Source organism: Staurois parvus, unplaced genomic scaffold (assembly GCF_062004578.1).
Source record: "Staurois parvus isolate SC_StPar_1 unplaced genomic scaffold, SC_StPar_1.0 ptg000059l, whole genome shotgun sequence".
Lineage (NCBI taxonomy): Eukaryota > Metazoa > Chordata > Amphibia > Anura > Ranidae > Staurois > Staurois parvus.
In genome coordinates, this window is record NW_028317855.1 from 4,269,742 (window position 1) to 4,296,956 (window position 27,215).

General features: G+C 40.9%; 1 protein-coding gene across 1 annotated transcript in view; it reads right to left on the reverse strand.

The window, feature by feature from the left end:
* Positions 1-20,627: 20,627 nt before the first annotated feature.
* The window catches only part of KIF25 (kinesin family member 25), a 74,601-nt gene continuing 68,013 nt past the window's right edge, over positions 20,628-27,215 (reverse strand). Inside the window, exons 14-15 of the mRNA XM_089668558.1 lie at positions 25,047-25,202; positions 20,628-21,006 (exon numbers count right to left, since the gene is read on the reverse strand). Coding sequence (XP_089524684.1) covers positions 20,873-21,006; positions 25,047-25,202 — 290 coding nt within the window. The 3' untranslated portion in view covers positions 20,628-20,872. The remainder of the gene's footprint in view (positions 21,007-25,046; positions 25,203-27,215) is intronic.

Below are 27,215 nucleotides of genomic sequence, written 5' to 3' on the forward strand. Positions count from 1 at the left end.
CTGTCCCTCAGCATGGCTATGTCCAATACAGAAGTTAGGAAGAAGCTACAGGGAGGATCAGGTAGGTCGTCGTCCTTTTTTTCTTTTTTTTTTTTTTTGTTCCCCTAGACCAAAACAACATTGAAACATAGAAAAGACTGAATGGTCCATCATGTCTGACCATTTTTATTTTATTTTTTGTCTTAACTTTTTTGTCTGAGTATAAATTTTTGCTTGTTCCAAGCATGTTTGAAGCTATTCACTGTTGATTGGCTCACTACCTCTGCTGGAAGTTTATCCCAAGCATCGACTACTCTTTCAGTAAAATAGTACTTTCTGAGATTAGTTTTGAACTTTCCTCCAGTTAGTTTAAGGTCATGTCATCATGTTCTTTGTTTTGGTTTTATGCTAAAAATACTGTACCCCAAGTCCTTTTCCTATGAAGTGCTGGCCAACAATGTACCCCCTATGTTGTATTCTCTCAAGGGATTCTTTTTCCCCTAGCTGCACTATTTTACATTTTAGAAACATTGAACTGCAAATTCCACTTTACCACTTTTTTTTACCAATCTTTCATTAATGCCAAATCATGTTCCATGTTACAAATACCTCCCAGGGATATCAACCCTATTGCACACCTTTGTGTCATCAGCAAAAAGACATGCATTACCAAACAAACCTTTAGTTCTAAAACAAGCATTTAACCCTAGCAGTGACGGCACAGCCCCACTGCAGAAGGATAATTTGTAGTTGCCCAGAGTTGGGTTTTAAAGGGTACCTGTGGCCAAGCTGTGGATATTAAACTATATGCTTCACTACCATGAACATACCTCTCAAACTATGTGGGCAGTAATTCAGTCTGAAATTTCACAGTCTTAAGGACTTGCAATGCATTCCTCTCATTTCTCACTCCTATCTGCAATATTACATCCTTTTCTTCTGATTCCGCTTACAAACTTGTGCAATCCCTTGAAAAGCTGTTAGTGTAAACTGCACTTGCCATATATACAAGCCGCTCTGCTCTGGTTTTAATTAATAGTGTCTAGTCTGCATATGCATTTCTGAGTGCTGCAGGGAAGTTGCGGTCACAATAGCAGTTTCAGGTGTTTTTGCTCCAATAGATGTCAATGAATGCACCTGTAAACACATTTTTAATCGTTTTGTGCCTGAAAAGTTCTTCTTCTCTAGAACTGCTCTTCTTTCCTTGCGCAGCCCAGAAAAAAATAGTGAAATTCCCCTGTGATGGGATTCACTTTGGGTGGGGTGCCCATGGAACCCAGCTCACTTTGGAGAGGAAGGGGGAGGCCCCTGTCTCAGCTCCCCATATTCTTCTTATGTGTAAATCACCCTATGCCTGTTAGGGGTACAGGCTGATCTGTACTAATATTGTATGGGCTTTGTCTCAGACTGTGTAGATATGTTTAGGAGATAGGTGGGGTGGGGGTTGTTGATTGTTTAATGTCATGTGGCTGCATCCCATTGTTCTATTGTTTGTCTGGCTTGGGAGCAAACTATAATGGGATGTATGTGTTTATGTGTATTAGCTTAGTGGGGGGTATCCAGCAGTCCTCCCTCCTGATGGGACTGTCTGCTGGTGTGAAGTTTGAATGCCTGTGTCTCTAGTTACTAAATGTAGATTGCCCTGCCCTGTGTCATTATGCAGGTAGGGGGTATTGTCCCCTGAGTGTATAAAAAGCCCATTTGAGTTTAAAATAATGAGTTCCATGTTCAGACAGACTGGTGTCATCTAGTCTTGTATGGTTGGCTGTGGTGTCTGTTTGCAGTGTTCGGACGGGGAAGCGGTATTCTAACGGAAGTATTCAAGTGCAGTCTGGGTCGGTTCTATTACATCCCCAAAAATGACAAAATAATTAGCCTGCATTCACACTTGAGCAGAGTGTAAAGCATAGTGTAATCTTAAACTGCGGCTCTTTTGATGAGAATATTTGCCCATGTTTAACAAAATGGATAATATTTAACACTGTGTAGTCATAGCTTTGGAATATGAAATGTTAGTAAAACAAACTGAGTTGTGCCTTGACAGAAATTATATTCAATTTCCAATTATGCATCTATGATGAATTAATAAAAACAAAGAATTGCTCAACTATTGCTGCATATTACAAATTGATTATGTTTAAGTTGAAATACACTGGTATAAACCAGTCTTTCTCAACCTTTTTTTAACACAGAGGAACCTGTGTAATTTTCTGGTCTCAGGGAACCCTTGCTAAAAGTTGCTATATGTACAACTCATGATACGTTTGGTCAGTGGAAAATATTGCTCCTTACATTTGTGCTCATTGGGAAGAATTACCTTCTTACAGATAGATAAGTTCCCACTGACACAACTGATCTTTTTATCAACCAATGTATCAACCAATGTTTGATTCCTTTCTATGAAAATAATTTTGTAACAAATTAAAAGCATTGTTAGGAATCTTGACAATTTTTTTTATTTTGCTTAACCACTTCAATACCAGGCACTTTTTCCCCCTTCCTGCCCAGGCCAATTTTCATCTTTCAGTGTTGTCGCACTTTGACAATTGTGCGGTCATGCAACACTGTACCCATAAAAAAATGTTATATTTTTTTCACACAAAGCTTTCATTTGGTGGTATTTAATCATCACTGCATTTTTTTAGTTTTTGAAAATAAAAAACATATTTTCTTCATTTCTGTTATAAAATTTTGCAAATAAATATTGTTTCTTCCTAAATTTAGGTCAAAATGTATTCTGCTACATTTCTTTGTTGAAACTACCCCAAATTAGTGTATATTATTTAGTCTATAGGAAAGCTATAGAGTCCACAAACCATGGTATATATCTGCCGATCGATCAATCCTGATGTACTGCTGGCCCATCTAATTTTTTAAGGCCTAAAAAGGTCAGGATAGTACAAATACCCCCCAAATTACCCATTTTTGGAAAATAGACAGTCCAGGGTATTTAGTAAGAGGCATGGTGAGTTTTATGGAGGTTGTGATTTTTTGTTACAATTCTTTGGAAAATGTACAAATTAAAAAAAAAATCTAAAATGTTTTTAATTTTTTTTACATATCACCAGTCCAGTACAGTGTTATTATATAATTGGTGTGGCAGTGATCAGGGACACTGGTGACAGTATGTACAATAAATAAAAATACTAATGTTTTTTTTAATTTTTTAATTTTTTTACTAATTATTTTTTTCTTTTTTTTACAATTTTTTTTCAACACATTGTGACCAAAGCAATACAACATTACCATAGTAACATTGAACTACTCTGGGCAAGTGATCAGGATTTTTTTTTTTCTTTTTACACATTATGATTGCTAATACCAATGTATTTCATTGATATTTGCAATCATTGTTGCCTAATGAAACTGATTAATTCAGTCTTTTGTTGTGATTAGCTGTGATTGAGCAAAGCTCACCACATGATACAGATGGGCTGTGATTGGCCCTGTCTCTACCATGTGACTTCTTTGACCAATCACAGCTAACAACACAATTGTATACAATGGATGGCGTGACACGAAGCCATCCATTGTATACAATTGACATGTGATCTGCTGTGATTGGTCACAGGACACTGGCAATGGGCCGGTGTAGTAATATGTCATCGGCTGTGTCCATAGCTGGGGACAGCATGCTGCGTGAGCTGCTCCTTTTGACAAGACATCATATGGCACCCAGTCACAAGAAGGAGCGTCATTCTGCTATAGGCCCAGTGGGAAGGTGTTAAACCGGAGTTCCACCCAAAAGGGGACGTTCCGCTTTAAGGCTCTATCCCCACTCCCCATTAAGGATTGGCACCTTTGGGGAGCGGGGGGGGGGGGATTTTGGCAGGTACCCACTTCCGTGCGATCGCATAAGGGACTGGAAGCGTAAAGCGTATGTTGTCCTTCCCCCTCCCTCCCCATAGTGAAGCCGCAAGCCGTCACAGCACTGAAGATGATGGTGCCGGGGAGAGAAGACATTGGTGAAACCAACCGTGCAGAGGACGTGGGACAGGTAAATGTCTGTATTTTAAAAGTCAGCAGATACAGTTTTTGTAGTGGAACTCCACTTTAAGTGTTCCAATAATTTCTAAAAAAAGAAACCGTGAAATAACCCAGCAGAACCATCAGTTTTTTTTCAGAGTAGTAATTTTTTATGCACCCTTATTCTGATTACTCAAATCATTGTTACTATTTTATGTTCCTAACATATTCCTGTAAAATTTTATAAATATTGGCCACTCCTAGAATTATTCTTATGCTTTCTTTTTTAAAAATCTGTACTTTATTACAGATCACATTGCATACTGTATAAAGAACAGAATAAACATTAGCTTTGAACATGTTTCTATGCAGAGTTGGGAAAATCTGATAATTTCCTGTAAAACTTTGTTTTAATTTTCCTACATGTAGGTTTCAGTGCCAATACATTCTGCATAATTTTGTGCAGAAAAGACAAATGTGCATGCAAGTGTTTTGCGGAAAATTGAATTATCATTACCTAGCAAGGATTGGATTCTTTAGTTCATGGTTCAATGCCTTTATCATGGTTTTGTTTCAGACCTCTTATATACGACAATCTATGGTAGCCTGCTGCTTATTTTGAATTTTGCATCACAGGGCCCATTTCACTAACATGGGCTTGTGTAAAGCAGAACTGTTTACCATCCTGAGCTCAAACTACACTGATTAAAAAGCGTTCTTTTATTTTTTTGAGCAGAATATAGCATTATGTCAGTTAAACTCCTGGGATATTGATCTGGTCAGTTAAGTAGCAGAGGAGGTTGTTAATCAGTTTCAGCTGCTTTAGTGTTTATGAAATTAACAAGAGGTGCACTAGATGGGCAACAGTAAGATAAGCCCCAAAACAGGATTGGCTTTACGGGTGGAGGCCGCTGACATTTTTTTCCCTACTCATCTTTTCTGACTGTTATTCACTGGTTTTGCATTTGGCTAGGATCAGTGTCACTACTGGCAGCATGAGGCGATACCTGGACCCTTCAGAGGTTGCACAGGCAGTCCAACTCCTCCAGGATGGCACATCAATATGTGCCATTGCCAGAAGGTTTGCTGTGTCTCCCGGCACAGTCTCAGGAGCATGGAGGAGATTCCATGAGACAGGCAGTTACTCTAGGAGAGCTGGACAGGGCCATAGAAGGTCCTCAACACATCAGCAGGACTGGTATCTGCTCCTTTGTACAAGCAGGAACAGGGTGAGCATTGCCAGAGCCCTACAAAATGACCTCCAGCAGGGCACTGGTGTGAATGTCTCTGATCAAACAATCGGAGACAGACTTCATGAGGGTGGCCTGAGGGCCCAACATCCTCTAGTGGGCCCTGTGCTCACTGCTTGGCACCATAGAGCTTGATTGGCATTTGCCATTGAACACCAGAATAGGCAGGTCCTCCACTGGTGCCTTGTGCTTTTCACAGGTGAGAGCAGGTTCACCCGGAGCACAAGACAGACATGAATGGGTCTGGAGAAGCCATGGAGAACGTTATGTTGCCTGTAACATCGTTCAGCATGATCGTTTTGGTGGTGGGTCAGTGATGGTCTGGGGAGGCATATCCATGCAGAGATGCACAGACCTCTACAGGCTGGACAATACCACCCTGACTGCCATTAAGTATCGGGATGAAATCCTTAGACCCATGGTCAGACCTTATGCTAGTGCAGTGGGTCCTGGGTTCCTCCTGGAGTTGCTGCAATGTCATTTCAGCAACATGGACTATTCTGCTGCATAATTTTTTCACTTTGGTTCTGGAGGTATCTTTAAATTCAGTCCTCTGTATGTTGATAGTTTTCATTTCCATCAAACGATGGGGCATCCTTACTTTCCTAACACATTACATCAGTATAGATATCCAGCATAATATTTTTCCCCATTGAGATTTGATGTGTTTTCAAGCAGTGTATTTGCACTAAAATATACTGGAAAAAAGGTCAGAGTCTGGGTTTAGGAGCAGAAAAAAAATACTGTGTGTAATTCAGTACTGAATTGCAACCTTCTCTTTTTAATGGTTTTAAAGGTTTAGTACAAATTTGAGTAAGATTGATACACAGATTTATACTTGAATCTGGCTGGGAACAGTGGGCAGTCAAACAAAATGAAAATCAAAGCCCTTTAGTTACATTCTAGCCATACATTTATGGCAGTCCTGAAAACCATTTATCATTTTCCTTCCACTTCACAATTATGTGCCACTTTGTGTTGGTCTATCCCATAAAATCCCCAAAAAATGCATTTGTTTTTGGTTGTAACATGGCAAAATTTGGAAAATGTCATGAATACTTTTTCAAGCCACTGTATCTTTGTAGTGGAGTGCTGGTGATGTCTCATTGTTTTACGCGATGCCATCTGCTAGCACCCATCTATTACTGAGATTGCACATCGAAAGGAGTACGGTCGTCATGCTTTGATTCATGTATACAAAGTCTAGCTATTGACAAGCATTGGGTGATTTACTAAAATTGGAAAATGCTAAATCTGGTGCAACTCTGCATAGAAAACCAACCAACTTCCAGGTTTTATCGTAAAAGCTTAATTGAACAAGCTGAAATTAGAAGCTGATTGACTGACTACTATGCACAATTGCACCAGATTTTGCACTCTCTAGTTTACCAGTTCCTGACTGCGCTATAGCCAAAAGATGGCTACAGCATGGTTGGCTAGTTCTGGGAGGGTGCCTATGGATATCCACCCAGAACCACCCCCCCTGCACACTCTCTGGGGTGCGTACCGGGCGCGATCTGTGATCGCTCTGTCCTTTGGACACAACTAATCACAGATCCAGGTGAAGGACCAACCAGAGCAGCTTTTTCCCATGTGATCAGCAGTGTCCAATGACAGTGTAAATAGGAAATGCCGGTTATTGGCAGTCCTTTCCTTATGCTGACAGTGTGAGAGGAGAGCTGGTAAGTGGCATTCCAAAGAGGAGAGAGATCATCAGTGTAGCTCCATCAGTGCTGGCTATTGCGCACATCAGTGATGCCTGTCAGTGCCCATTAGTGCAGCCTCATCAGTGAAAGAGAAAAATAACTTATTTATAAACAGCATTGTTTTTGTTAATTTTTGGTCTTCGTTTGTTTCTCCAGTGGTGACTAAATACCGCCAAAAGAAAGCTTCTATATGTGTTAAAAAAATGATAAAATTGTAGTTTGTGTACAGTGTTGCATGACCATGCAATTGTCATTCAAAGTGCAACAGCGCTGAAAGATGAATATTGGCCGGGGGGGGGGGGGGGGTAGGCAAGTGGTTAAGTAAATCAACCTCAAAGTACAGTACACGATGACTACTCTAAAGACATTTTTGTTCTACAGTGCATTCTAGTGATGATTTTAGAAAACAGTGACTTTGGCATGTGGAGCACTTATTCTCCCTTGCGATTTAGTATGCTATGGGCCACTCTATCCCCAATTATCCCCACCACACTCCCCCTGCTTTGCCCCAAATTCCATATCACTGATGTGTAGGGAGAAGAGCTTCCCCAGCCAGCCACCATCCTATGACCTTGACGTGTACGATGTAGATCCTGCTACCACACACCATCTATGTGCTGGGCTCCACGTAACTGGATCACCTGCTGTGCGTGCGTGTGGATTCAACACATGCAGGCTACACACTTCCCATGAATGAGTGCAACACTGCTGGTGGTGACAGCACAGCCCCATTTCCCACACTCTGCAGGGCCCACTCGAGACAGACTGTGCTCCTGTATGCACCTGGGCTAGAAGCTTATCACAAGGGTAACCCAATGCCAAGCATCAGGTTGCCTGGCCACAGGATCACATCGCAGCTTAGGTTTAAATAACTGAGCAGAGAAGCACAGACCTTGCCTGTGTGCAGCAGGGGTAGGCAACCTTTCAGAGGCTGAGATCTACCTGGACAACATGGAGTAAAGCAAAGATCCCTGGGGTGGGGGGATGTTACTAGGCAATGCCTGGAAAACAAAATCATTCAAAATCATCACCCCCCCTTCTGCAGTGTCCGCTGCCCCCCTCCTCCCACAGTACTGTCCTGTATCCCCCCCAGTGTTGTGTCCTCTGCCCCCTCCACATCAACTCCCTCGTAGTGTCTTTTGTCCCCCTGCCCCCACAGTATTGTCCTGTACCCCCCCTAAAGCAGTACCCTCTGCCCCCTTAACACCACATCCCCCCTCACATCAACCCCCCGCCCACTGAGTGGTGTCCTCCACAATTCCCCATAGCAGTGTCCTCTGCTTCCCCATCCCCCAAAGTAGTGTCCTATGTCCTTTTCTCATCAGAATCAACCCCTCCCTCTATAGTGTCCTCTGCCTCCCCCTCCCACAGTGTTTCCTCGGCCTCCCCCTCACCCACGGTGTCTCCTCTGCCTCCGCCTCATCCACGGTGTCTCCTCTGCCTCCGCCTCATCCACGGTGTCTCCTCTGCCTCCGCCTCATCCACGGTGTCTCCTCTGCCTCCCCCTCATCCACGGTGTCTCCTCTGCCTCCCCCTCTCCCACGGTGTCTCCTGTGTTCCCCCCCCCCACGGTGTCTCCTCTGCCTCCCTCTCCCATAGAGTCTCCTGCCCCCCCCCCCACAGTGTCTCTTCTGCCCCCCCCCCCGCAGTTTCTTCTCTGTCCTCTTCACATCACACACAGGTAGCACTTTCAACCTGCCATCGTAAGTAGAGCCGAGACAGCACAGTGCTAGGTGGAAGGCAGGACTGGGCCTGCCAGATTTCATAAAACCAGGCTGGAGATTAATTGCCTAGCAACCAATCACTGAGCAGCTCCCGACCTCCATCCAGCCTATGCTGCCTCCTTCTCTCCACTACAGGTAACATGAGAGAGGCCAAGGCTAGGGGGAGCCAGAGCCGTGGTCACTATCGAGTTGTTGGCTCCCCATGGTCGACCAGTTGATTGCAATCGTTGACTTGCTGACCCCCACTTTAAAGCATCCAGTATCTAAGTTGGCCCATATATTAATCACTGTGCTATGCCACAAATGTTCACTACCAAGCAAGGGCAGACTGACAACTCATGGGGCCCCCAGGCAATAGGGGATCATGGGGCCCCTGTGTCCTCACCCACACTAAAACCACACCTAAAAAAGCCTATCAAAAAGCCTAGGAAAGGTACCAGGGTCATGTCATGGGGCCCCCACTGACCTCGGACAATGACCGAATGGTCAGTCTGCCCCTGCTACCAAGAGTGTTCAAATATGTCCCTGGATTTTTGCACTGTAAAAGGTAGATCATAGGATGTTAAACAGTATAAAAAAGAAAAACTTTTTTTATTGTTAGTGCGATTACCCACTGGTGACAGTCACCGCCAACATTTTTCCTGGTGGCCATTGTTTCTGGAACTGCAAGTGGTAGAAAATCCAATATTTTTAATTGTCACCGGAAGAGGGGAAATTTTCCAATATGTAGTTCTGTTCTGGTAACTTTCTAATTTTGCCAAATTCAGCCCAGACTTGCCTAATGGTGTAAAACAAGAAAGTTTGACACACGTGAAACATTCTCCTTCATTAGAAGAGTGCCCAATACATAATGTAGTTACATAGTCTGGCTGAAAAAAGACAAAAGTCCATCTAGTTCAACCATTAACAAAAAAAAAAAAAGTTATAATCCTAAACCCAGATGTTTTGTAACAGAGGTATTTATATAGTGTAGCAAACAAAATTGGCCAAAAATATTTACAGAAATCAGAAAAGCTTGCCAGCATAACTAATCTGTACAGATTGTCAAAGATTGGATGTCATGCTAAATTTAACAAAGCCAGGTACACTATAACCCTTGACACATGCTACCAAATGGTCACTGCCATAAAACATTCACGCATTTCTCAGCAATTCCCCAAAAGTTCTTTCATGGTGTTCAAGGAATCATAATTAACTGAACTGATATAGTAAGGCCTGTTTAAAGTCCAATTATGTATGTTTGCTCAATATATTTTAAAAGGGGATCTTCCTTACATTGGAAAGATTTCATCTTACTTTCTGTTATATATAACTAAAAAGTGAAAAGCAGTTTGCCAATGGGACACGAATGGCAAAAGACGAAAGATGAAACGGTGAACCAAGGCCTGTTTCACACTGGCTTCAGCTTGTATAAAAGCAGTGTGAACAGCAAGCTTTGACAAATCATTTGCTAAGCTTTCAGAAAGCTTGTTATACTCACTGTGGAATCTAGGGGGTTAATCCTCTGGATTGTGTAATCCTGACTTCTCTGATCCTCCCCTTATTCCAGTGTCCCCCTCTTTTCTCCTGATAAGACATAGTCGGGCTGAAAAAAGACAAAAGTCTATCCAGTTCAACCATCCAGAGGAAGGCAAAAAAAACCCCAGGAAAGTATGATCCAATTTGCACCTGCTGGGGAAAAAAAATCCTTCCTGATCCCCCGAGAGGCAATCCGATATTCCCTGGATCAACTTTACCTATAAATGTTAGTATGCAGTTATATTCTGTGTATCTAAGAAAGAATCCAGGCCTTTTTTGAAGCAATCCACTGAGCTGGCCAAAACCAATTCTTGAGGGAAACTATTCCACATATTCACAGCTCTCACTGTGAAGAAACCTTTCCGTGTTTGGAGATTAAATGTCTTTTCCTCCAGACGTGAAGAGTGCCCCCATGTCCTCTGTGATGACCTCAGGGTGAATAAATCTACACCAAGTTCACTGTATGAACCACTGATGTATTTATACATGTTGATCATATCCCCCCTTAATCTGCTCTTCTCAAGAGAGAATACATTCAGTTCCTCTAATCTTTCCTCATAGCTGAGCTCCTCCATGCCTCCTATCAGTTTAGTTGCCCTTCTCTGTACTTTCTCAAGTTCCCCAATGTTCTTTTTATGAATTGGTGCCCAAAACTGAACTGCATATTCCAGATGAGTTCTTACTAATGATTTGTACAGGGGTAATATGATATCTCTCTCTCTGGAGTCTATACCTCTTTTAATACAAGAGAGGATTTTGCTCACTTTAGAAGCTGCAGCTTGGCATTGCATGCCATTATTAAGCTTGTGATCTACCAGAACTCCCAGATCCTTCTCCACCATTGATTCCTCCAGTTGTACTCCCCCTACTATGTATGATGCATGCATATTCTTAGCCCCCAAGTGCATAACCTTACATTTATCAACATTAAATCTCATTTGCCACATAGTTGCCCAATTAAACCGTGCATATCATGTGGAGTCACTCTGCACATGCTCAGTTTAGTGTTTATTGCTAGAGAGTTTTTTTTTCTTGCTTGGGAGAGTGCATGTGATCACCAATCAGCCAATCAACATTGTCCAGACAGAGATCAGGGGTTCTGCATTCTCCTAGAGCAGAATGAAAACTCCTCCTACAAGCTTTAACCAGTGCTCTGCTGGACACTGATAGAAGTCACAAGACTGTTCTAACTGCTGATGAGAAAAGGTATTTAGCAGTATATATTTACTAAAATAATTGCCTTTACATATTCTGTGTACTGTGGGAGACCAGATATAGTGAATGCAGGGGCCTGGGTTTAGTAACACTTTAAAGCTTTTAAATTACCATTCAGTTCCAGTTTGTAAATGTTGAACACAGATCCTAAATGGGAGTGTTGGTTGCCACTATAAACAGGCTGCTATGGGGCTTCTGCACTTCCTGAAGTTTGTTTAAAGCCTAATAGCAGCTGGTTTAAAGTCACAGTCAGCATTCCCAACAGGATCTGTGTTCAGCATATACAAACTGTAGTTGAATTGTATATAACCCCAAATGAAAAATATGAATATTACGTGCAAGAAAAAAAAACTGCAAATTTTTATTTTTTATGAAGTGTTGCTGCTAGCGACTGTCAGGTGTTTCCACATCAAAATTACACAATACCAAAAAAGTGCTGCTTAAACCAATGAAGCTTAAACTATCAAAACCCATCCTTACAGGGCAACTTGTCTTTTAATGAAATGGGTGATTATCCCTGTGCACTGGTGTTAGTGCATTATGTTTGTGAGTATTATCATGTCTTATACATTAATAAATTGATATCCATGGGGCTACTACACCATGAGAGATCTTTTATTTCTCCTTCATCATATTAGTTTGTATGTGAACCATTGAGCTGCTGACAGGAGACCTTGAGCTGTCTGTTGATGAAGAGTGAAATATTATAACCCATAATATTGGGAAGGCTGATTTTGACCTAACTTGAAAGTTGACAGGTAGAGGCACATGGAGATTGGGAGCACGCTTTCTATTATGTATTTGCGGATATTGCACTTTTAAACACTTTGGAGCATGTGAAGAAATGTTCTGCAGTTTTCTACAAGAACATTATTATTATGTCATTTAATACTTCCTTTGGTTGGTTATAATATTTTGTTCCACCATTAAGATATCAAGCATGTTTTATTTTGTACACATATGTGGTGCAGGATTTACACAAGGGCACACTTATAAGCACCATTGGCTTGTGCAGCACTTTTTTGGAGTTGAATGGTAGTTTAAAAGTTTCAACAAATTTCCACATTGTATTTAAATGATTTCTAGCCTACTCCTATTAATCTCGACGTTTGTAAACTTACTTTATGAAGATCTTCACACATTTTATTACTTTGAATCTTGACACAAATTCACTATGCCCTGTGAGTAGGCGCTGCTGTGTCACACATTTCACAGAGCCTGCCTTCTGAACTACAGAGGGAATAAAAACCAGCTCATCACCATCCTGTACACACACAAAGCACTGTTAGGCATACACTTAACCCTTTGATTGCTCCTAGATGTTAACCCCTTCCCCGCCAGTGTCATTAGTACAGTGTCAGTGTATATTATTAGCAATGATCACTGTATTAGTGTCACTGGTTCCCACAAAGTGTCAGTGTCAGATTGACCGTCGTACTATCACAATCCCGCAATAAGTCACTGATCGCCGCCATTAGCAGTATAAAAATAAATAAATAAAAATTCCAGTATATATACCACAATTTGTAGATGCTATACCTTTCGCACAAACCAGTCAATATACACTTATTGGGATTTTTTTGTACCAAAAATATGTAGCAGAGTACTTTTTGGCCTAAACTTATGAACAAATTAGATTTTAATTTTTTTTTTATTGGACATGTTTTAGCAGAAAGTAAAAAAATATATATTTTTTTAAAATATTCAGTCTTTGTTTCATGTATATATTAACAAATAAAAAACCCAGTGATGATCAAATACCACCAAAAGAAAGCTCTATTTGTGTGAAAAAATTATATATATTGCATTATGGTACAGTGTTTCACGAGCACACCGTTGTCATTAAAGTAACACAGTGTGGTATAGCAGAAATGGCCTGGTCAGGAAGGGGGTAAATGTTCGAGAGTGCAAGTGGTTAATTATGAAGGCAAGTTGATTTCATCTTAGCATGTAGCGCTGTGTGCTGCTGTGATTTTTTTTTTTTTTTTAGTAAAAGGAGGGAAAGTTGCACTTTAAGGCCTCGTACACAGGAGCTTATGAAAATAAGCAGCATTTTTCTGCTGAATTTGGCAGAAAAATCATCTAATATTGCAGTATGAATGTGCGTATTTGAGTGTAAATCGCATTTTCCCAGACAAGAATATTAATGTATTCTGCCCATTGTAATACAATTACCCACATGGGTGAACATTTATGTATGTGTACAAGTATTTTTTCTTTTCAAAAGCTACTCTGGTGCATTTTGTTTCTGCCTATAAATGTTACTGTCCAAACGTGCCTGTAAATGCCTGGCCACATAGGCTAAAATAGAGGTGCTTTTACAGGCAAAACAAAACCCGCTGAACTCCTGTTTTTAAACTTCATGCGCAGGAGGCCAAGAGTTTTTTCCACCTTGAAAGTGAAATTGAGATAGCACCTACTTTGTTACATGATCCCATTCACACAGCATAAACTATTTAAAAGTTGCAAGTAAAAGAATCCAAACAATATCTTATTTCATTAAGTCTCTGTTAATGCAACAAGGGTTTAAAGTAATAAACTATTCTGAGAAATAGAAAAATACTTTTTTTTTTTTCACAAGAGGGCACTGTTGTAACATGCAGAAATAGTCGCTTGTAGAGTTATCCTTACATATTATATGATACAGTTTATGTAACAAAAATGAAAGCAGTGTGTAATCTATGTCCCTGCCTGCAGGATTTTACAAATTGTCACAATTTTTGGCTATCCACAGTTAAACATGTTTTATAAGGTTTTCACACGCTACAGAAACTGCCCTACTAAAACTCACTAACCATTTACTAGCTGCTAAAACCAATGGCCACTAATGGCCACTACTGCATACTCTTACTACTAGACCTCTCTGCGCCTTTGATACTGTTGACCATCTGCTCCTTCTCAATAAACTCCACTGCCTTGGCCTCTGAGATTCAGCTCTATTCTGGTTCTCCTCCACCTGTCACAGCACTCCTTCAGTGTTACCTATAACTCTGTCTCCTCCTCTATACCTCCTCTTTCTGTAGGGATCCCCCAAGGCTCTGTTCTTGGACCCCTTCTCTTCTTTATCTACGCTTCCTCTCTTGGTCACCTGATAACCTGATAATGGCTTCAAATACCACCTCTATGGCAATGACACCTAAATCTATCTCTCTATTCCTCACCTCAGTCCTTCAGCCTCATCTTGCATTACTAACTGACATAGCATGGATGTGGCACCACTTCCTTAAACTACATCTCTCTAAAACCAAGCTGATAATATTCCCTCCCCCTCGTGCCCTCCTCCATGACTTTTCCATCAAGATCAATATTACAACTATCAGTCCCTCCCCTCAAGCAAGGGTGCTAGGTGTAATCCTAGACTCTGTCCTGTCCTTTCAGCCCCAAATCCATTCGCTGTCAAAAGCTTGTAGACTTCACCTCCGTTACATCTCTTAAATTCGCCCCTTTTAAACTGCTCATTCATTCCCCTGTTAACTCTACCTTGTCTATTGCAACTCCCTTCTCATAGGTCTATCTCTCCGTAGGCTATCCCCTCTTCAGTCTATCATGAATGCTGCTGCCAGACTCATCCACCTTACCAACCACTCAGTGTCTGCCATCCCTCTCTGCCAATCCCTCCACTGGCTTCTGATTGCCTAGCGAATTCAATTCAAAGTACTAACAACAACATATAAAGCTATTCACAACTCTGCCCTGAGTTACAGCACCAATCTTTTCTCCAAATATCATTCAAACCATCCTCTCCGCTTCTCTCATGATCTCCTGTTCTCAAGCTCCCTTGTCTCCTTCTCCCATGCTCGTCTCTAGGACTTCGTCAGAGCCTCTCCCATCCTCTGGAACTCTCTACCTCAGTATGTCCAGCTATCTCCTACTTTGGCTGCCTTTAGGCGAACCCTAAAAACTCATCTCTTCAGGGAGGCCTATCATGCCTCCGAATAGACATTTATCACTTCCATCAGCCCATCTCCCCCCAGTTATAACCTTTTGTACCACTTGCCCCACCCCACCCTGCTCTTATGAGTAGGGCCCTCTTAATCCTCTTGTTTTGATTGTATTGTGACTGTACGGTCCCCCTTTATATTTTAAAGCAACCTGTTGGCACTATATAAGTCCTGTATAATAATAAGTATGTTACAGTAGAGATGATGCTAAACAACAGAACATTTTAAAAACAACAAACAAAAGGTAGCAGGGAGGCTTTAACTATATGTGACAAACAAACAAAAGATTTCCCGGCACACTTACCAGCCAGCCTACAAAACAACTAAATTGACCCTCTCAAACGATCGTTAAAACAGAGGGCTTTGTTTGCACACATTTGCAAATATTATGCGTAAGCTGCAGTTCCCACATTCCACATCCGTATACTGCAGTCCTAACTCTATAAATATCAGAGTCTCCTTAGTGGAAGCACATACAGTTGTGTTCAAAATAATAGCAGCGTGTTGAAAAAAGTGAATAAAGCTCAAACTCCTTGTTAAAGCTTTTATTTCCATTCACACAAATGCATTGGGAACACTACACATTATATTCCAAATCAAAACATGAAGAAAAATATATCAAATTTGTGTTGTTCCTCTAAAAAATATTGAAGAAAAGTGAATATTAGACTGTTAAAAAAAAAAAAAAAATAAAATAGCAGTGTTTATATAGTGAATGTTTGCATTTGTAAAGAAGAATACAAACTGAAAAATGTTTGAAGATTTTGCTTTCCTTTGAATCACTTAATTAATATCTAGTTGTATAAGCACTGTTTCTGAGAACTGCTGTACATCTCTGTTGCATGGAGTCAACCAACTTCTGGCACCTGTGAACAGGTATTCCAGCCCAGGATGATTGGACTACATTCCAGTTCTCTATTTCTTGGTTTTGCCTCAGAAACTGCATTTTTGATGTCACCCCACAAGTTTTCTATTGGATTAAGATCCGGGGATTGGGCTGGCCACTCCATAACGTCAATCTTGTTGGTCTGGAACCAAGATGTTGCACGTTTACTGGTGTGTTTGGGGTCGTTGTCTTGTTGGAACACCCATTTCAAGGGCATTTCCTCTTCAGCATAAGGCAGCATGACCTCTTCAAGTATTCTGATGTATTCAAACTGATCCATGATCCCTGGTATGCGATAAATAGGCCCGACACCATAGTATGAGAAACATCCCCATATCGTGATGCTTGCGCAACCATGCTTCATGGTCTTCACAGTGTACTGTGGCTTGAATTCAGTGTTTGGGGGTCGTCTGCCAAACTGTCTCCGGCCACTAGACCCAAATAGAACAATCTTACTTTCATCAGTCCACAAAATGTTGCGCCATTTCTCTTTAGGCCAATCAATGTGCTCTTTGGCAAATTGTAACCTCTTCAGCACGTCTTTTTTTCAACAGTGGGACTTTTGCGGGGGCTTCTTGCAGATAGCTTGGCTTCACATAGGCGTCTTCTAATTGTAACAGTACTCACAGATAACTTTAGACCTTCTTTGATCTTCCTGGAGCTGATTGTTGGCTGAGTCCTTGCCATTTTGGCTATTCTTCTATCCATTCGAATGGTAGTTTTTCGCTTTCTTCCACGTCTTTCAGGTTTTGGTTGCCATTTTAAAGCATTTGCGATCATTTTAGCTGAGCAGGCTATCATTTTCTGCCCTTCTTTATATGTTTTCCACTCTCCAATCAAATTTTTAATCAAAGTACGCTGTTCTGAACAGTGTCTGGAACGACCCATTTTCCTCAGAATTTCAGAGAGAAATGCACTGTAACCAGCATGTACAACATTTGCTGCCTTCCTCCCTTAAATAAGGGCAATAATTGCCACCTGTTTTTCAAAGAATGAATGACCTCACTAATAGAACTCCACACTGCTATTATTTTGAACATGCCCCTTTCAATTAGTGATTCAATTACACAGAATCAGCAGCATGCATGTCATGACTGTTGGGTCTGTTGGATTTCTATTACTCTACTACACCTGCTAGTAAATTTTTTGCCATGTAGAAATATAATTTCTACCAAAAACCGTGATTGATCAGGTTAGTGATGTCTGACTGCTATTATTTTGAACACAACTGTATATAATAATGGATAGATTAAGGGCAGGTGTGTCTGGAGGGAGCTTACCCTCCTTAAAGTGGTTCTAAAGCCTCAAGATTTTCTTTTACCTTAATGTATTCTATGCATTAAGGTAAAAAAACCTACTGATTTACAACCTGGCCCCCTCATCCCCTTACCTGCCCCATGGAGATCCAGCACCATGCAGGAGAGCGGCGGGTCTCCTGGCTTTTTCCCTCCTTACTGGGCAGATCCATTGGCTCCCGCTCCTGTCAATCAACTCCAGCAACGAGGGAGCAGGGGGGCAGGGCTGAGTCCCACTATCTGTGTTAATGGATGCAGCAGGATTCAGGAGCAAGCCGTATGAATGCCTCCATGGGAATCGGCTTCCTACTGGGGGCACCAAGTAGGGAATCAGAAATTTATTTTGCCCTGCTGCAAAAAAATTCGACCATGCTTGATATGTTTTTTTTTACCAAAAAAAATGTTTTAATCATGGAATTCAACAAAATAAAGCACAAACAGCCAGCACATATTACAATATCAGGTAGCAATGTCTAGAGAATTTACCAGCCAGTAGAAGAGAAAAAAATCCTTTTATTTCAGGACATATGTATACAGGAAAATAATAGGCCAGACAACGTATGTCTCGTTAAATGCAGTAGGCTGTATGACCCATCAAAGAGCTGCTGTAAATTAATAAAAAAAAAAAATATCAAATTCCACCACATTTTGTTCTTTTTTCACGAAATGACAACACACGTTATAGTGTTTAACCACTTGCTGACTGCCCATCCGCACTGTACAGCGAGTGGCAGCTGTAGGCCAAGCAAAGCATTGGTACATTGCCGCCTACTTCTGTGTTTAGGGTGAGCACACCCCTGCCCAGCTCCTGCTGTATGCAATGATTCATGGCCAGGAACTGCTGATCGGCTGTGTGCAATCACAGCCCAGAGCTCTTGTGTTGGTAAACAACACAGAGCTCTGAACCAAGGGAGTGATCTGTCAGTTTCTCATACCTACTTGCAGGCAAGAAAACCTAAGAGATCGGCTAGTAAAAGCAGCACACTATACACACATTACACAGTTAGGCACTTATTTAACCACTTAATTGCCCCAGATCAGGGTTTCTTAACCAGGGTACCGTGGAACCCTATGGTTCCTCCAGAGGTTTCCAGGGGTTTCTTGAACACTGAGCAATTTTTTCTTCTCAGGAAAGTTCCCACTGACACCATTTATCTTTTTCACAATCTGTAAAGGGGTAATTCTTCCCAATGACTACAAGTGTAAGGAGCATTCTTACTTCTGATTATCACACTAATGTATCATGAATTGCAGATAAAGTCATTTTAGCAGGCGTTCCCTGAGACTGGAAAGTTGTGTTAAGGGTTCCTCTGCTTTGAAAAGGTTGAGAAAGGCTGCCCTAGATGTTCACCCGTTACCAGCCAGTGTCATTAGTACAGTGACAGTGTATAGTATTATCAGTGTCACTGGGGATGTCAGTTTCCCCTAGCATCAGTTAGTGTAAGATTGCCTACAGCAATATTCCAGTCCCATTATAAGTCCCTGATTGTCACCATTAGTAGTATAAAAAAATAAAAATTACAGTATATATGCTATAGTTTTTAGGTACTATAGCTTTCACACAAACCAATCAATATACACTTGTTGAGATTTTTAGCTAAATTTATGAAGAAATTTGATTTTTTTACATTTTTTTGGGGATCTGTTTTACAGCAGAAGGTAAACTTTTTTTAATCATTTTTCAGTCTTTTTTCATATATAGCACAAAAATAAAAAAAGGGGTGATCAATTCGTACCAAAAGAAAGCTCTATTTGTGTGAAAAAAATGCTATAAATTTTGCTTTGGGTACAGTGTTGCATGACTGCGCAATCACCAGTTAAAGCAACACAGTGCCGAATAGCAAAAAATGGCCTGGTCATGAAGGGGGGGGTAAAATCTTCTGGAGCTCAAGTGGTTAAAACACAGAAAAAGGTAGTAAGCAGAGGTGAGAGTTGAGGATAGGGTTAGGAGAGTTGGGGCGAAGGGGAGAAAATATATATATTGGGAAGGGGTGGAGGAATCTGGGGAGTGGGAAGGATGGGGAGATAGAAGGGAGGATAAGGAATAGCAACTGTGTCCCTCTCAGATGCTTCCAACCACAAAGTCTATAACCCTGATTGCCTGGTGTATCAGAGAACAGGAGAGCAAATTAAAATTGAGAAGCAAGTAGAGTCTGGTCCCTATAAAAGAAAGAGTGGGTACAAATCTTTCAAAATTTGTTCTGTTCTCCCACTGGATTTCAGCAACTCTCACCCACCAGTGGGCTATTGTGGGGGAACTTGTACTTGTCCACAATGCCAGTATACAGGCCCTGGCTGCCGTGAAATAATATTTAGGTAGAGAATGTTTTCATTTCTTGTTAGATAATGGGGTGTCATTTAAAAGGTATGCAGCCGGGCTTTTGTGGAGGGACACTCCTGTGGGGGTTTGAATCGTTTTTCTACTTCATCCCAAAAAACAGTTTTGGGCACTCCCAGAAGATATGTATGAGAGTTCCTTCAGATTCCCAACAGTGCCAGCAAATATTAGGAGAACATTTGGTGTAGTTTAGCTGGAGTTCTGTAACACCGTGTGTGAAGTTTATATCCTCCTTCCTGATGTCTGCTCAACAAAGATGGCTCATGCACAAAGGATCCATTCTCACTGGGCATGTGTTAAAGGAGGTGTGAAGATCACATTCCCACTGTTGTAGAGAGGGGAGCTCTGTTGCAGCATCGAAGTTGAGTAGTAGTCGGGCGTAGAAATGAGAGAGAAAGCGGCTTCCTATCGAAGCAAGTTTTTTCAAATGAGGTGACTTTAAGTAATGTCTGACATTCCGCCAGAAGGGACCGTAGGTAAGCACCTAGTTAATCACTCCGGAGAAGGTCCAGTTCAGAGAAGAAATGAGATTCAATGTCCTGCATGACATGAGGTGATCGTTAATGGAAAAGTGGATAAGCCTGTTAGCTTTATGGGGCTTTTTTTCACTTCCTCTGGATCAACTGTGGGTATAGAATTTTGTATATGGAGGTTTTCAATTTACTCCATTAGTATTTTTTCTGTTTGGTTGAACTAGTTGGTCTTGTGTATTTTTACAACCTAACTATGTACCCATGTAACATTAGCCTGTATTGGCTAATGTGAAGTAGCAATGCTAATCTGTAACAAAGCAGTGTTAAATACGGACATGTTTTATACCTAACACAGTCCTTTAATTTAAGAAACTTTGGGAATGTACAAAACGTGATTACTAAAGGCTGCACAGATACCGTTCTAAAAAAAAGGTGGGGTAAGCAAGGGGCAAAGTGAGAAAAAAAATCTTCCAAGAAGTCTGCTGTCCATTGTTTAATAAATAGCTCCTTAGTAGGCATTATTTATGTGATCATAACTAAAGACACAATAACAGGAGAATATTAGGAGAGTATTTTTTAATTCAATGTTTCTTCTTTGCAGGATCTCTGGATACTTGACAGGCACGTGTTCCAAATCCCAGTGTCTGCAGGGTTTCAGTTGTGAATTTCTGACAAGGAGAAATACAGAGCATCACCAGCAACTTTGCATCACCACCTGTTTGAAAGACAAAAGAGTTGAAGGTTAAAAGCAAACTGTCCAAAAAGTATTGTAAACTTATACACCCTCCTAGTTAGGTGCTGGGATGTGTATAGTTAGGTTAAGCATAGCTGTGTTTCTCTGCTTACCAAGAGAGGCTAGCAGGTATATTCAGTGTGGTATTCTGCTTAACAGAGTGCTGAGATTGGTTAGTTAGGTCATGCTGCTCTGGTGCTGTTGAAGTTGGTCTGAGTTTTGCCTGCCTTCAGGAAGCTATGAGAGCCTTCCAGAACATGGGTACAGGCTAGGCAAATGCACACCATGAATATGGATACAATCCTGGCCAGTTGCAGGAGAAAGCAGTCCCATTGAATGCTGGGAGCGGTATTTATATTCTGAGAGCACATGGGTTCAGTGTCTTTCCCGGGAGTGGATTGCACCACCCAGGCTGGAGGCAGGCTGCCTTGCCTGGAACGAGCTGCCATGTGGCCTCAGGTGGGTTGACCTGAGGGCCTGAAGTTATAAAGAGTGACCCTGGTTCTACAGTAAGGTGACTGAAGGGAGTAGTCTGCCAAAGCTCTGTCTAGTGCCACTGGAGTGTTTCACTTGGAAGATTGGATGGAGACAACCATTCTCTCCTTGGGCCTTGTGAGTATTGTCATTGAGGAATTTGGGGACACTGCGTGCTTGCTCCCTCCACAGGTGCCTGATAGTCAGTGTGGGTCTGGAAAAAGGGAACACTGGCTAGTGTTCTGAAGAGCTTGTCCGAGTGTTGTTAATGCAAAGGGACTTTGCTCAGCTACGGTACCTTTTCTGTCTTATACCTAAGCCCTGTAACTATTACTACTACTGACAAAAGGGATTTTGCTCACTCCTAAACTACTTTTTGTTACACTTTAAAGAGAAGTCTGCTGTCTGCTTTCAGTCAGGACTTCAATACTGCTTAACTAAGAGATAAGTTCTGATGTCCTCAGTGTGAATAGTTTTCATTTTGGAGTATTCTACTACAGTTCCCCTTCCCAGTTCTACAATAAAACTCCAAAAGACTCTCCTAGTCTGGTCATTGAAGACAACGAGCAGAAGTGTTTGTGAGTGTATTTGGCTGCAGAAATACACTGTGCCTGACTGCAAGGCAAGGAGAGCCATACAAGTGGCTCCTTTGGGGGTAGCGCTACATAGTTTTACAAATTACAAAATTTTATAGGGCCTATCTTAAAATGGACCTGTTTGTAGCAATGCAAGTCTGTATGAATGACTTCCTGATATGTTGCAATAGACAGCAGCATTGTAATTTAAAAAAAAAAACTCAAGTGGTTATCATTAAAATTGTGTCCTTGAGCTCCAGTCAGTGACTTTATGAACACCTACTTTCAGTCACATCTTACAATCTAAAAAAAATTAAAAAATATATATTTTTTTACCATTTTACATGTTAATTTTTGACAACTCCAGTCCTGGAAAATCCTATTTAGTTCTCTTTGTTTATGAGGGAGCTGGGGGAGATGTATTTGTTATAATTAACCCTGTCTGAACTGTGCTAGATCATTAACAGTTGTAAAATTGGTTAAAGATTTAGTAGCTGGCCATCTTCATTGTATATAAGGGAGAGGAAGCTCAGCCTTTCTATTGGGACACACTGACTGAACGTGTTCAGAAATGCTTGCATTCTGTCATGATACATTCTAAGAAATTTCTAAAAGGTAAGAAACCTTAAAAAAAAAAAAAAAAAAAAAAAACAACATTTTTAGTTATGCTTTGCACATGGAAATAAGTAAGAAATGTACAGTATAGTGGGATTTTTCTCAAATTTGAGCGTATAATTTAAAATATACTTTAAAACTACTGTATGTAACAAATAGGGAGTAAGGCTGCTGCAAGGTTCTTGCCTTTGGCAGATATTTGTTATTACAGCCAAGAAACTGGCTATCTGGAGCCACTGTGTCCTCCATGCAGACTTAATGCCAGCGGGGCATTTCCATGCTAAATGATGTCCAGTGCATTACAATTCTTTCCTGTTAGTCCAGGTAGTCAATTATACATCCCCTGGACTCCGTGTCATCCTAAGGCCAAGGCTCACAGGATAATGGAAAAATGCCCCATGCTTTTAGTTGCATTTAGATTTATTTCCTAAGGCCAAGGCTCATAAAAAGGTGCAGGATCTATTTTGGCACGTTCGTCATGCATAGGGCAGCCCAAACAATATACTGTTGTGCAACAAATGTGCCAGAAAGCACGTAGAAAAAAAACATTCCATTGTCCTAATGGAACCTTTGAGCAATTGTAAAGGTTTATTTTTTTATATAAAATAAAAAACGTGTTATGCTTACCTGCTCTGTGCAATAGTTTTGCACAGAGTGGCCCAAATCCTCCTCTTCTGGGGTCCCCCACCGGAGCCCTAGGCTCCTGTTCTTTTTTGTGCACCACCATAGGGAGCAGCTTCCTATGGGGACGCTCCTGTGGGCCTGCTCCTAAGCCAGGCTGTGTGCATCTATAGACACAGGCAGTGTAACTCAGCTATGCATCTTCCTCACTGGATTTGTTTGACAGAAGCCAATGACTCCTGCCTCTGTGCCTGTGGGAGGATGGGGAGAGAACAACTTTGGTTGTAGATGGACACAGAGCTAGATCGATAAAAGAGGCAGGTAAATAAAAGGAAATCAATATAAAAAAGGGTGTAGAGCTAAAATGACCATAATCATATGTAAACCAGAATAAATGAAAATCATAAAATGACAAGTGACAAGGTGCTAGCAATAATAAAGTGATTCAGTGGTACCATAAAAAGGTGTCACTCTCATCAAATATATAAGCATATAATAACGCAAACAGTTATATAAGTGACACCATTGATAATGTGCTAACACATGAATAAAGTGACTGAGTGGTAATAAACTATGTCACTATACAGTGACTGATAGTGTATATGGTGCTAAAAATAGATGATCAACATATAGTCCAAAATAAGGTGCATGGGAGATCGAGAAGATCTTCAATATCTGGTGATCTTATCCGATAAGGTTGTGATGTGGCCAAGATTGTAAAGACTGCGCACTCACCAGATGTGCAATCAATATGTGCATTTAGAGATAACACTCTCAGTAACTTGGAGGTGGAAATGGTCTGGTGTGGCCTGATGTCCCTCACTTTTCAAAATCCGCTGTCAGCAATGGCACAGCCGCTCTGTGAGTGGTTGAAAGCTCCCAAGGAGCCCCAGAAAGAGGAGCCCAATAGCGTGATATTGTTTTAAAAGTAATGGATATTTATTCCAAATAACAAGCAGCAGTAAGGGATAAAACAGCAGCATACACTGACCAGATCTAGGTTCTAAAGATGGACGATGGGACCCACATGGTGCCGGCGGCGTGACGTCTCTCTGACACGTTTCGTGCAATAGCACATATTCATAGGGGGTGTGCCAGGCTCCTTGGGAGCTTTCAACCACCCACAGAGCGGCTGTGCCATTGCTGACAGCGGATTTTGAAAAGTGAGGGACATCAGACTAGACCATTTCCACCTTAAAGGGACCTCCAGGTTACTGAGAGAGTTATCTCTAACTGCGCATATTGATTGCGCATCTGGTGAGTGCGCAGTCTTTACAATCTTGGCCACATCACCACCTTATTGGATAAGATCACCAGATATTGAAGATCTTCTCGATCTCCCAAGCACATTATATTGGACTATATGTCGATCATCTATTTTTAGCACCCTATACACTATCAGTCATTGTATAGTGACATAGTCACTTATCATTTTATGATTTTCATTTATTCTGGTTTACATATGAATATGGTCATTTTAGCACTACACCCTTTTTTCGGAAGTTTTTTGGTACCTTTTGGTGTTTTAGCGGCTGCAATGACTTTTAGCGCTCACTTATCCCTGTTTGTGCCAAGTAAATAAAAGGGGGTTGAGTGGGCGCTATACTTACTGAGACATTTTTTACCTTAATCTGGGGATTGCCTTTCTTTCGAACCCCTTTAATCATGACATTTTCAAACTCCCTACATCAACATCTCCTGCATTTATACACACATTATACAAGGAAATGCATTCACCAATAGAATCCTGTAGCAGGTGTGTAAGTTTGCTGTTACGATAAGGAATGTGAGTGCGATGTTCTGCTAAGGCTCCCAGTACGTCCGACAGAGCAGATAAACTTCGATTAATAAATGAAGCTTCTCTTAAGGCTGCTCCCTGTACACCAGACATACCTATTAAATAAATAAAAAAATATCCAGATGTAATATTGCCACTCCTTTTTATAACTGATAGAACAATATGTATTACAACGCTGAAAAACAATTATTCCAAAAGTTCAAAAAAAAAATCTGACGGGTTGCTTAACCATACCCTACTCTTTACAAAAGATTTTTGTGTCATCTGTGTCTCATTTAAAAAAAAATTCTTACTGTTCTGTAAAGAGATTTATTGTTTAATATATAAAATTGAGTGTTGTGATTAGGTTTCTTCTATGATAAATTTAAATTGACTGCATTAATAGGAGTTACATTGTCCCTGGCACCTGACTAATTTCCTGGCATCTTAAGCCCCCATACACACGATGAGAATATCGGACGGATGATCATCCATTTTTTTGGTAAGAGGTTACTAAAGTTACAAAAAATGCTTGTATTACGGAATAAAAATTTGGAAGTAACGTACTGTATTGTATTCTCGGACGAAAAATGTACTGCTTACCGACCACCCTATAGCAGATATACTGCTACAGGGCAGCACAGGTGTGCAAAACCACGTGTATATATACACGTAATTTTGCATTTCTGGGTAGGGGGCATGTGCGAGGCGCATGCGCACCCTACTCACGCTGCCGTTCGCAGCTGTCAGTCACTGGGTCCTGGCCAGTGATTACTCACCAGTGCCCAGTGATTGCCCAGCATCTCCGATGGGGAGAACTGTTTGTATACAAAACAATTCTCCCTGTCAGCTCCTGCACACTGCTTTGGATGGCTGTGCACAGCACAGCCATGCAAAGCAGTGTGATTACAGTGAAGCAGGGCCCCATAGTAAAACACACCCAGCACACAGTTAACCCTTTGGTCTTCCTTCCTGTTTCCCCCTTCCTGTCCAGTGCCATTAGTACAGTGTCAGTTCTTTTTTTTTTTTTTTTTTTTTTTTAGCACTGATCACTGTAATATTGCCCCCCCAGTGTCAGAATATCTGCCGCAGTCCTGCTAGAAGTTGCTGATCACTGCTATTACTAGTAAAAATAGGAAAAAACATTCCAGTATCTATATTTATAAATACTATAACTTTCATGTAAACCAATTAATTTACATGTATTGTGATTTTTTTTTTTTTAGCTTGAGGTGATTGTAGCCATATTAGTGCATTTGCGACAAACAATTGAGTACTGTCCGTGATACTTTTTTTATTTGCACTAACATACAAATTTGAGAACAAGCTTTGGGGGTATGTCCCCTTCTCCAAAGTCCAAGCAGTACTATACAAATCACAAAGTTTCAGCAGAGCGTTAGAAGGGATGAAAACACAAGAGATAACGGCCTGAATTTGGACATGGGATTCCTCAATCATTATCCGACAGTTTTATGACTATTAGCTCAAGCTTAACTCCCTCTGTGTGAGTGTAGTATTTCCCCCCCTCGCTTTTGCTGTATCTTATCTCTAACCTCCTTTTTTCTTTTTTTTCTTTTTTTCTTTTTTTCATCCCTTCGAATGTTCTGCTGAAACTTTGTGATTTGTATAGTACTGCTTGGACTTTGAAGAAGGGGACATATCCCCAAAGCTTGTCCTCAAAATTGTATGTTAGTGCAAATAAAAAAAGTATCACAGACAGTACTCAATTGTTTTTTTTTTTAGCAAAGACATGTAGCAGAATACATTTTGGCCTAAATTTATGACAAAATTTGATTTTGTAAATTTTTTTACTGGACATGTTTAATAGCAAAAATTAAAAAATATTGTTTTTCTCTCAAAATTGTCGGGGTTTTTTTTTATAGCGCAAAAAATAAAAAACTCACAGGCGATCAAATACCACCGAAAGAAAGCTCAATTTATGGGGGGGAAAAAGGACGTAAATTTAATTTGGGTGCAGTGTTGCATGACCACGCAATTGTCAGTTAAAGTAATGCAGTGCTGTAATGCAAAAAATGGCCTGGTCAGGAAGGGGGGTAAATCCTCAGGAGGGCAAGTGGTTAAACGAAAATTGTACGATCAGGTATTGTACGAGAAAAAATTTCGTGCTT